The 13181-nt window shown below is 36.1% G+C and overlaps 1 protein-coding gene across 4 annotated transcripts in view; it reads left to right on the top strand.

The window, feature by feature from the left end:
* The window catches only part of LOC149779341 (vacuolar protein sorting-associated protein 41 homolog), a 248459-nt gene that overhangs the window by 76456 nt on the left and 158822 nt on the right, over positions 1-13181 (top strand). For all 4 annotated transcript variants that reach the window (XM_089939958.1, XM_089939957.1, XM_089939960.1 and 1 more), the window contains 2 exons: positions 2111-2192; positions 5852-5918. In XM_089939958.1, coding sequence (XP_089796084.1) covers positions 2111-2192; positions 5852-5918 — 149 coding nt within the window. The remainder of the gene's footprint in view (positions 1-2110; positions 2193-5851; positions 5919-13181) is intronic.

Here is a 13181-nt window from a genome sequence, read left to right as displayed (position 1 = left end):
TATCTCACCAAGATTGTGACAGGCAGGCACAGAAAGTGTCACTATTGTCTGTACATTCCAAGTTCATCTGTTCTTCTGTCTACATGCATTTTTTGTAAATCAGTTTTCACTTACTTTCCATTAACATATTTCAGATGTTTCTAGATTCATTTTTGTTTGATATTTGTTTTTGTTACTAAAACTGAAATAGAAACAGAAACTGAAATATATCGTGAAACTGGGCTCTAAATAAGCAGCATATTTAAGAAAGTCAATTTGATGAAAGACATAAGTTGCAAATGCATTCAATTTACACAAAATGATTAAATTTAATGAATTAGTTGTAATTTGTGTGTATTGCTGTAAGCATGGTCTATTTTGTATGATGGAATATTTGATTAGTGTACTCTAGGCTATCAGTTCAAGTTCCAGGTACCTCCTGCACATTTGAAATGATAGTACTTAATCATTGTGAGAACACTCACTCAAACAGATCCTTATAATCAAACACATCCTAAACTAATCTTTGTTTCTAATAACCATGTAATCAAATACGTCCTAAACTATCTTTGTTTCTAATACAGTATTTAAAAAGGCATGATTAACATCCTGACAATTAGAACTCAGTCTCATGGAATAAGTTTGGTGTTTTGCGGTCTTCAAAAAGTATGCCTCGCAATTAAATTTCAAACGATATGATTAGTTCTGAACCTGCATAGTAAAATATCTAATTTATTACATTCTTATCTAGAGCTCTGTTAAAAACAAAGTTTATAACATTGAATATAAACACATGATGGCAAATGTAGTAATATTGAGTTTAACTTCAGTATGTTGGCATATATTTAGTAAAGAAATAAATGTTGTAGGCTGTTTATAATTGGACAGTGTCAAGTAGCATGACAAAAAAAAGACTGAAAATTTAGTAGCATAGGTTAGCAGCTTATCAAAATTACAAATTATTCATTGTGACAATTACAGATCATGCCAACTTGTAACTAAAAACCCGCACTTTAGTTACAAGTTGGCATGATCTGTACCAGTTTTTGGTCTATCGGTGATAGTAAATTGTGACTGTCCTTCATGTAGAGAAAACTGTTTAATTGGAGATCATTTCATTTATAAGTGGGCACTCTTATAATGTTATAAAATTCTGAGAGAGTGACAGGTATAAGGTGAAGCTGTTTGGATTTGTAGCATTATAATGGAGAGAATGTTGGCATATGTCAGAGTTACTTTCCTGTACTGTGGCTGAAATTTCTTTGAATGTTGTACTTGTAGAAATTGTACATGATCTGAGCACACAGGTAACCAAATTGGCTGCTCACATATGCTTGAAAATTTGGCCTGAATTAGTCTGAAGTACACTGTCTTTAGGTGTTATTCAAATAGGGAATATGAATTTTGCCAGACTAGACAGTACCAGCTTCTAAAGTGCAGTGAATGAATTCCCAAATATATAAAATGTAAAAAAAGTTATCAGCTCTTGTTTTTGTTTTTACAATTTACCTTTGAAGTCCAGGAAGTCAAAATGACCAAGTAGAGCTAGCAACTTTTCGATAGGTACACATCTGACTTAACCCAAGTACACCCTTTAATCATAAACCAAAATAAAGGGAAGTAAAAATTCTTTTAACAATACCTAAGATATGCATTGCCTTTTAAATAGCCAGTATAACCAGTGAGGAATACCTGGAAAATTCTTTTTCTTTAAAAATCAAACCCTATGCAAAATACCAAACATCGGAGTGCCACTGTAAGCAACAGATTTCTAAGGGAGATAATTTAAGCTTTGTCCTGTACATAGGTAGGGGGAGATAATTTCAGCATCACTGAAACCTGAAAGAGTAATTGAACATAGCTAAGGCTTGTTTGGCTGTTTAATTTTGAATGCTTTAAAACATGGACTTATGAAAGGTTGTCATATTTGTTATTTTTAAACATAAAAATCAAAATTTATCCTGTCAGAAATTAAAAAAAGATTTTCTTCCAGAAAAGTTGCAAGATTTCATTAGTACTGACATAATGGATAATAGAGTAGTTCTCGCAAAGGATTAATTACTGCATTAGGCTTTTGCTAAACTGAGTGCTTAGTTCATTATCATTTATTGCCGTTTATGTTTTAATCCAGCAAGAGACCAGATCTGTATCACTGCAACCTGTACTGGAAGGATGGCAGAACTCTGTTCATTGGGTGGGCTGACAGAGTTAAGGTAAGATGTAGAATGGAATGCATATTGGTATATTTAAAGGGCAGTTAACACAATAGTAATACAATGTACCATGTCTTGGCACATCGGCAGTTTCAGTTCAGTTTGCTGGAGTCACTACATGAGTATAACTGTTCATCCATCAAAGTTTGTTTGTTTAGTCCATTATATATTTCACATAATAATGGGTAGTTTAACAATGTCACTATATGAGTGCAATTTATGCAGCAGGATGATAAGTTCCTACATGGGTTATTTCACAGTCTCACTACATGATTTTACCGAGAAATATGATAAAATGTCGCAAAATAATTGGCACTTTAGCTTTCATAGTCTCACTGTGTGTGTAATTATGCACAAAAGTATGATCAGATTTAACAGAATAATGGGCACATTCACACTCTCACCATCTGTGTTTAATTTTACACAGAAATATGAAAACTTAGAAACACATTCAGAATCTCACCATGCAAGTATAATTTTACATGGAAATATGATAGAGTCTCACACAGAATAATAGGCAATTTTACACTTGAAATGAACGTAGTTTTACACAGAAATATAAAATCACAGTAAATTATGTGAGACTAATTTTACATAGAAATGTGATAAACTCTCACAGAATAATAGCTTATTTCAGTATGGTTCTGTGAGTGTAATTTGTGACCAAAAATAATTAATCTGTTAAAATATATATTCTGGTAATTAAATTTTTATATTAAATTAGTTGACTTGTAGTATTTAAACAAACACCTGCATTTAGCTGCATTTTGAGTTATGTCAGCTAAAATGATGACGGGCAAAGTTGGACTTGGGTAGGTCAATATTGTGTATTGAGTTGATATTGTGTATTGAGTTGATATTGTGTATTAACAACTTGAAATTTTTAAGTCACTCATGTTTGTAATTGTTAATTCTGCATTTTTGATTATTATTTATGTAAGTAAACATGTCATTGAAAATATTTCAAATCTCACGATATATTGGCAAGACCCAGTATGGAGTTTAGAAAGTATCATAGGTATTTGGTTTCTCCACTTCTCTTGTTGGTCTGTCGCAAAAACCAATTAATGATACCACCCAAGTGGTTGAGAACATTTCATAATAAGCTGTTAGAATATGTACAAATTGCATAAGAAAAAACAAAGTTTAAACTGGACCATAACAGGCTTTTTAACCTATGAAACATTTGACTGTGAGTTATTGCAAATGTGCATTAATATCCTGAATAGAATCAAATAGGTCTGTTTGGCATCAAAGCATATGTCACCCTTGCAGTACTGGACAGGTAGGATTGGCCTACGTTCTCTCTTGTATGCTGAAAGATGCAACTCATAGAGGCAATTTTTGAAAATAACATCACTTTTGTAAACCATTTTCTGCATTCAGTTGAGATGTTGTTTCAGTATCATTATAGGACCAAAGTTTGCAACCTGATATGCTTTGATTAGTAATCCATCTGCTATTGTCGATAGCATTCCCCGATGTGCTAGGATCACTATATCATCTGCTGTGATAGATAGGATTTCCTGATATGCTATGATTGCTGTCTCATCTGCTGTGACATATAGCATTTCCTGATATGCTAGGACTTTTGTCATCTAGTGTGACTGTATTCTCTGATACATTAAGATTGCTGTCTCATTTGCTATAGCAGATAGCATCTACATTTTGTACCCTGATATGCTAGGATTTCTGTTTCTGTTATAGGAGATAGTGTACCTTGATATGCTTGGTTCATGTCTCATTTACTATGGCAAATAGGTAACTCTAATATGCTAGGCTTTGTGTCTCAACTGCTCTTATGATTCCGGTCATGTGTGCTATAGTATACAGCATTTATATTAAACTGCCTTGATATGTTAGGATTATTGTCTCAACTGCTCTAGTAGATATCATCATTTTAGGCTGTTAGGCTAGGATTCATGTAGCAGATAATATCCTGTTTTCCCAGATATTATATAATTCCAGTCTCACCAGCTATAGCAGAAGGCATACCCTTATGTACTAAAATTTCTGTCTCACCTACTATAGTAAATAGCAAACTCCAATATGCTTTGTTTCTTATCTCACCTGCTTTAGCTGATAGAATACACAAATGTGCATGGATTCTTATCTCATCTGCTGTAGCATGTTGCATCATTGTTATAATGCCATTAGCTGGTGAGACATATATTACTGTATGACCAAAGTTTCTACCTTGGTATGCTAGGATTTTTGCCTCATCTGTTCAGCAGTTAGTGTCACTGTTGTAACGCTGTTTGCAGGTGAGACATAGTTTTGTGGAAACTTGATTTTTATTGTTGCATCATACACATTGATTCAGGAAAGTACAAATATTTCATGTGTGATTGTATGATGGATCACCAGGTACTATTTCCTGCAACCAGTCTGCCATAATGCAGCTGATATTATGGAATCTTAACCATTTTCTTGTCTGCATGAGTCACATATGTTAAGCAAAAGAAGTTCCACACGGTCTTAGGCTATTTGGTATTTGATGGAGATCTTTTCCAACAGAGACTGAAACTATTGGCAATTCTCATTCTTCCTTCTTTCAGTTTAGTCTAAGTGGTGGTGAAATATATATTTCTGTAACACATATGAGGGCCTCAAGGTACATTAGTTCTTAGCTAATTGTGTTTTCCTCTTTAAATAAGGTCATTATTATTATTATTATTATTATTACACATAACTAATAAACTCTTGAGATTTGGCAAGTAAAGAAAGCTTAATGAAATGATGAAATTGGTCCTTACATAGGACAATAAATTAAAGTGAAGTATATTCATTTAATCTATCCCAGAAAATATGGAAGCAACACTCAGTAAAAGGAGACTTGTCAGCTGATACAGCTCTGCAGTATGTAAGCAAATATCATGGCAGTTCAACCTTGTTTTTAATAAATATAATGGATATGATTCTGACAAAAAGAAAGTTGTTTGCAACACTTATAAGAGAATATATACAGAAAATAGATTGGTTGGTTAGTTGGTCTTAAGCAGTACCTTTAACATTATTGGCAGCTAGATCATGTGGAGGAAATATCAGCAGGTGTCAAGCACACAAACCTTTGATTACAAGTATGATGCTCTACCAAATGAGGACCGCTTCATTGGCCTAATTGGTTAGAATGTCCACTTCAGATGCAGGAGGTCGTGGGTTTGAATGGTACTAGCAGTTGCCTCCTTAGGCACTCAGCATGAAGAGTTTAGTGTTAGGACTGGTCGGCCTGGTGTCAGGATAATATGACTGGGTGGGACATAATGCTTCATGTCTGCATCACGATGTCCCAGAGCTAGACATCTCTAGCTAGACATCTCTATAACTTGCCACACTGCAAACATCGTAGTGATATGACTGAAAAATTGTTAAAGCTACATTAAAAATCTAAATCTCACACACACACACGCTCTACTGAGCTAGTGTGGCTTCCATGGTTAAAAACAAAAACTGCACTGACCTAGATTTGGTGATGCATTATATGTCAGACTGGGGTTGCAACTTACAGTGGTAAATGTATTGTAGAAGAGCAAATAAGGCATAAATACACTTTCTAATCATCAAAGTAAGTATAAAATAATCCTAGCCAGTGATTTTAGAGACCAGATAAATTTTGTACTGACATTTATCAGAGTGGTAATTTTGATTCTTTATTGCAGGTGTGCATTGTGAAAGATAATCTAGTACGTGATGCCCGTGATCTTCCCACAAGATATGTGGAAATAGGTAGGTGATCTCCTTTAGAAAGTTGACCTTTCCACTAGATATGTGAAAATAGGTAGGTGTTCTCCTTTAGAAAGTTGTTGTTGTTGTTGTGGGGTATAACGCCATTTTTCAGCACATGATAGGCTATACATGGCGGCCAGTATTAATTGTGGAGAAAGAACCCAGATAAACCCTGCAAAGAACCACCGACCCATGAGAAGCTTCTGGCAAGCTTTCTCACATACCCACATTGGCTGAATCCGAAACTCGAACCGCTGCAGACAGAGATGAGATGGCAGTGATCCCTAACGGAAAGCGCTTTAGATGACTCGGCCACTCGGGGCCCCCTTTAGAAAGTTGACCTTCCCACTTGATATGTGGAAATAGGTAGGTGATCTCTTTTAGAAAGTTATTTTTAATATATAAATCTTTTAGAAAATGTGTTGAAGGATCCTATATATCTGGTTTTGACTTCCTGGGAATGCATGGAATCATCCAGTATATCTGGTTTTGACTTTTAGAGAATGCATGGAAGCATCCTATATCTCTGGTTGTGACTTCTAGAGAATGCATGGAATCATCCTATGTATTTGGTTTTGACTTCTAGAGAATGCATAGAAGCATCTTAGATATCTGGTTTTGTCTTCTAGAGAATGCATAGAAGCATCTTAGATATCTGGTTTTGTCTTCTAGAGAATGCATGGAATAATCCTATGTATCCAGTTTTGACTTCAAGAGAATGCATGGAATAATCCTATGTATCTGGTTTTGACTTCCAGAGAATGCATGGAAGCATCCTATGTATCTGGTTTTGACTTCTAGAGAATGCATGGAATCATCCTATGTATCTGGTTTTGACTTCCAGAGAATGCATGGAATCATCCTATGTATCTGGTTTTGACTTCTGGAAAATGCATGGAATCATCCTATGAATCTGGTTTTGACTTCCAGAGAATGCATGGAATCATCCTATGTATCTGGTTTTGACTTCTGGAAAATGCATGGAATCATCCTATGAATCTGGTTTTGACTTCTGGAGAATGCATGGAATCATCCTGTATATCTGGTTTTGATTTCTGGAAAATGCATGGAATCATCCTATGAATCTGGTTTTGACTTCCAGAGAATGCATGGAATCATCCTATGTATCTGGTTTTGACTTCTGGAAAATGCATGGAATCATCCTATGAATCTGGTTTTGACTTCTGGAGAATGCATGGAATCATCCTGTATATCTGGTTTTAACTTCTAGAGAATGCATGGAATCATCCTGTATATCTGGTCTTCACTTCTAGAGAATGTATGGAATCATCCTGTATATCTGGTTTTGACTTCTAGAGAATGCATGGAATCATCCTATGTATCTGGTTTGGTCTTCCAGAGAATGCATGGAATCATCCTATGTATCTGGTTTTGACTTTTCGAGAATGCATGGAATCATCCTATGTATCTGGTTTTGACTTCTAGAGAATGCATGGAAGCATCATGTTTATCTGGTTTTGACTTTTGGAGAATGCATGGAATCAGTCTGTATATCTGGTTTTGACTTTTAGAGAATGCAAGGAATCATTCTGTATATCTGGTTTTGGCTGCTTGAGAATGCATGGACATGTCCTATTTATCTGGTTTTGACTTCTAGAGAATGCATGGAATCAGCCTGTATATCTAGTAATGACTTCAAGAGAATGCCATGAATCATCCTATGTATCTGGTTTTGACTTCTAGAGATTGCATGGAATCATCCTGTATATCTGGTTTTGACTTCTAGAGAATGCATGGAATCATCCAATGTATCTGGTTTGGACTTCTAGAGAATGCATGGAATCATCCTATATATCTGGTTGTGACTTCTGGAGATTGCATGGAATCATCCTATATATCTGGTTTTGACTTCTAGAGAATGCATGGAATCAATCCTATGTATCTGGTTTTGACTTCTAGAGAATGCATGGAATCATCCTATGTATCTGGTTTTGACTTCTAGAAAATGCATGGAATCATCATGTATATCTGGTTTTGACTTCTAGAGAATGCATGGAATCGTCCTATCTATCTGGTTTTGACTTCTAGAAAATGCATGGAAGCATCCTGTATATTTGGTTTTGACTTCTAGAGAATGCATGGAATCATCATGTATATCTGGTTTTGACTTTTCGAGAATGCATGGAATCATCCTATATATCTGGTTTTGACTTCTAGAGAATGCATGGAGTCATCCTATGTATCTGGGTTTGACTTCTGGAGAATGCATGGCATCATCCTATGTATCTGGTTTTGACTTCTGGAGAATGCATGGAATCATCTTATATATCTGGTCTTGACTTCTAGAGAATGCATGGAATCATCCTGTATATCTGGTTTTGCATTCCAGAAAATGCATGGAAACATCCTGTATATCTGGTTTTTACTTCTAAAGAATGCAGGGAATCATTCTGTATATCTGGTTTTGACTTCTTGAGAATGCATGGACATATCCAGTTTGTCTGGTTTTGACTTCTAGAGGATACATGGAATCATCCTGTATATCTGGTTTTGACTTCTACAGAATGCATGGAATCAGCCTATGTATCTTGGTTTGACTTTAGATAATGCATGGAAATATCCTGTATATCTGGTTTTGAACTCTAGAGAATGCATGGAATCATCCTGTATATCTGGTTTTGACTTCTAGAAAATGCATGGAATCAGCATGTACATCTGGTTTTGACTTCTAGAGAATGCATGGAATCATCTTATGTATCTGGTTTTGACTTCTGGAGAATGCATGGAATCATCCTATGTATCTGGTTTTGACTTCTAGAGAATGCATGGAATCATCCTGTGTATCTGGTTTTGACTTCTAGAGAATGTATGGAAGCATCCTGTATATCTGGTAATGACATCTAGAGAATGCATGGAAGCATCCTATGAGTTCTAGAGAATGCATGAAATCATCCTATGTATCTGGTTTTGACTTCTAGAGAATGCATGGAATCATCATATATATCTGGTTTTGACCTCTAGAGATTGCATGGAATCATCCTATGTATCTGGTTTTGACTTCTAGAGAATTCATAGAAATATCCTGTATATCTGGTTTAGACTTCTAGAGAATGCATGGAATCATCATGTATATCTGGTCTTGACTTCTAGAGAATGTATGGAATCAATCCTATGTATCTGTTTTGACTTCTGGAGAATGCATGGAATCATCCTGTATATCTGGTTTAGACTTCTAGAGAATGCATGGAATCGTCCTGCATATCTGGTCTTGACTTCTAGAGAATTCATGGAATCATCCTGTATATCTGGTCTTGACTTCTAGAGAATAAATGGAATCATCCTGTATATCTGGTAATGACTTTTCTAAAATGCATGGAAGCATCCTGTATATCTGGTTTTGACTTCTAGAAAATGTAGGGAAGCATTCTGTATATCTGGTTTTGACTTCTAGAGAATGCATGGAATCAGTCTGTATATCTGGTTTTGACTTCTAGAGAATGCAAGGAATCATTCTGTATGTCTGGTTTTGACTTCTCGAGAATGCATGGAATTCTCCTGTATATCTGCTTTAGACTTAAAGAGAATGCATGGAATCATCCTGTATATCTGGTTTTGACTTCAAGAGAATGCATGGAATCAGCCTGTATATCTGGTTTTGACTTCAAGAGAATGCATGGAATCAGCCTGTATATCTGGTTTTGACTTCAAGAGAATGCATGGAATCAGCCTGTATATCTGGTTTTGACTTCAAGAGAATGCATGGAATCAGCCTGTATATCTGGTTTTGACCTCTAGAAAATGCATGGAATTATCCTGGATATCTGGTAATGACTTTTAGAAAATGTATGGAAGCACCCTGTATATTTGGTTTTGACTTCTAGAGGATGCATGGAATCATCATGTATATCTGGTTTTGACTTTTGAGAATGCATGGAATCATCCTATATATCTGGTTTTGACTTCTAGAGAATGCATGGAATCATCCTGTGTATCTGGGTTTGACTTCTGGAGAATGCATGGAATCATCCTATGTAACTGGTTTTGACTTCTGGAGAATGCATGGAATCATCCTGTATATCTGGTTTAGACTTCTAGAGAATGCATGGAATCGTCCTGCATATCTGGTCTTGACTTCTAGAGAATTCATGGAATCATCCTGTATATCTGGTCTTGACTTCTAGAGAATGTATGGAATCATCCTGTATATCTGGTTTTGACTTCTGGAGAATGCATGGAATCATCCTGTATATCTGGTTTAGACTTCTAGAAAATGCATGGAAACATCCTGTATATCTGGTCTTGACTTCTTGAGAATGTATCGAATCATCCTATATATCTGGTTTAGACTTCTAGAGAATGCATGGAATCAGCCTGTATATCTGGTTTTGACTTCTAGAGAATGCAAGGAATCATTCTGTATGTCTGGTTTTGACTTCTCGAGAATGCATGGAATTCTCCTGTATATCTGCTTTAGACTTAAAGAGAATGCATGGAATCAGCCTGTATATCTGGTTTTGACTTCAAGAGAATGCATGGAATCAGCCTGTATATCTGGTCTTGACTTCTAGAGAATGTATGGAATCAATGCTATGTATCTGGTTTTGACTTCTAGAGAATGCATGGAATCATCATGTATATCTGGTCTTGACTTCTAGAGAATGTATGGAATCAATGCTATGTATCTGGTTTTGACTTCTGGAGAATGCATGGAATCATCCTGTATATCTGGTTTAGACTTCTAGAGAATGCATAAATCGTCCTGCATATCTGGTCTTGACTTCTAGAGAATTCATGGAATCATCCTGTGTATCTGGTCTTGACTTCTAGAGAATGTATGGAATCATCCTGTATATCAGGTTTTGACTTCTAGAAAATGCATGGAAACATCCTGTATATCTGGTCTTGACTTCTTGAGAATGTATCGAATCATCCTGTATATCTGGTTTAGACTTCTAGAGAATGCATGGAATCGTCCTGCATATCTGGTCTTGACTTCTAGAGAATTAATGGAATCATCCTGTATATCTGGTCTTGACTTCTAGAGAATTAATGGAATCATCCTGTATATCTGGTAATGACTTTTCTAAAATGCATGGAAGCATCCTGTATATCTGGTTTTGACTTCTAGAAAATGTAGGGAAGCATTCTGTATATCTGGTTTTGACTTCTAGAGAATGCATGGAATCAGTCTGTATATCTGGTTTTGACTTCTAGAGAATGCAAGGAATCATTCTGTATGTCTGGTTTTGACTTCTCGAGAATGCATGGAATTCTCCTGTATATCTGCTTTAGACTTAAAGAGAATGCATGGAATCATCCTGTATATCTGGTTTTGACTTCAAGAGAATGCATGGAATCAGCCTGTATATCTGGTTTTGACTTCAAGAGAATGCATGGAATCAGCCTGTATATCTGGTTTTGACTTCAAGAGAATGCATGGAATCAGCCTGTATATCTGGTTTTGACTTCAAGAGAATGCATGGAATCAGCCTGTATATCTGGTTTTGACTTCAAGAGAATGCATGGAATTCTCCTGTATATCTGCTTCAGACTTAAAGAGAATGCATGGAATCATCCTGTATATCTGGTTTTGACTTCAAGAGAATGCATGGAATCAGCCTGTATATCTGGTTTTGACTTCAAGAGAATGCATGGAATCAGCCTGTATATCTGGTTTTGACTTCAAGAGAATGCATGGAATCAGCCTGTATATCTGGTTTTGGCTTCTAGAGAATGCATGAAATCATCCTATGTATCTGGTTTTGACTTCTAGAGAATGCATGGAAGCATCCTGTATATTTGGTTTTCACTTCTAGAGGATGCATGGAATCATCATGTATATCTGGTTTTGACTTTCGAGAATGCATGGAATCATCCTATATATCTGGTTTTGACTTCTAGAGAATGCATGGAATCATCCTATGTATCTGGGTTTGACTTCTGGAGAATGCATGGAATCATCCTGTATATCTGGTTTAGACTTCTAGAGAATGCATGGAATCAGCCTGTATATCTGGTCTTGACTTCTAGAGAATGTATGGAATCAATCCTATGTATCTGGTTTTGACTTCTGGAGAATGCATGGAATCATCCTGTATATCTGGTTTAGACTTCTAGAGAATGCATGGAATCATCCTGCATATCTGGTCTTGACTTCTAGAGAATGCATGGCATCATCCTGTATATCTGGTCTTGACTTCTAGAGAATGTATGGAATCATGCTGTATATCTGGTTTTGACTTCTAGAAAATGCATGGAAACATCCTGTATATCTGGTCTTGACTTCTTGAGAATGTATCGAATCATCCTATATATCTGGTTTAGACTTCTAGAGAATGCATGGAATCATCCTATATATCTGGTTTTGACTTCTAGAGAATGCATGGAATCATCCTATGTATCTGCATTTGACTTCTGGAGAATGCATGGAATCGTCCTATGTATCTGGTTTTGACTTCTAGAAAATGCATGGAAGCATCCTGTATATTTGGTTTTGACTTCTAGAGAATGCATGGAGTCATCATATATATCTGGTTTTGACTTCTAGAGAATGCATGTAATCATCCTATGTATCTGGTTTTGACTTCTGGAGAATGCATGGAATCATCCTGTATATCTGGTCTTGACTTCTAGAGAATGCATGGAATCATCCTGTATATCTGGTTTTGCATTCTAGAAAATGCATGGAAACATCCTGTATATCTGGTCTTGACTTCTTGAGAATGTATCGAATCATCCTATATATCTGGTTTAGAATTCTAGAGAATGCGTGGAATCATCCTGTATATCTGGTAATGACTTCTAGAAAATGCATGGAAGCATCCTGTATTACTGGTTTTGACTTCTAGAAAATGCAGGGAAGCATTCTGTATATCTGATTTTGACTTCTAGAGAATGCATGGAATCAGCCTGTATATCTGGTTTTGACTTCTAGAGAATGCAATGAATCATTCTGTATGTCTGGTTTTGACTTCGCGAGAATGCATGGAATTCTCCTGTATATCTGCTTTAGACTTAAAGAGAATGCTTGGAATCATCCTGTATATCTGGTTTTGACTTCAAGAGAATGCATGGAATCAGCCTGTATATCTGGTTTTGACTTCAAGAGAATGCATGGAATCAGGCTGTTATCTGGTTTTGACTTCTAGAGAATGCATGGAATCATCCTGCGTATCTGGTCTTGACTTCTAGAGAATGCATGGAATCATCCTATGTATCTGGTTTTGACTTCTAGAGAATGCATGGAATCATCCTTTATATCTGGTTTTGACTTCTGGGTCTTTTTGTAGTTGTGCATGGATG

This window comes from Sinohyriopsis cumingii, chromosome 17, assembly GCF_028554795.1.
Source record: "Sinohyriopsis cumingii isolate HCF-2022 chromosome 17, ASM2855479v2, whole genome shotgun sequence".
Classification (NCBI taxonomy): domain Eukaryota; kingdom Metazoa; phylum Mollusca; class Bivalvia; order Unionida; family Unionidae; genus Sinohyriopsis; species Sinohyriopsis cumingii.
Note: the sequence above shows the minus strand (reverse complement) of the source record. Positions and strands in the feature narration are given on the sequence as shown.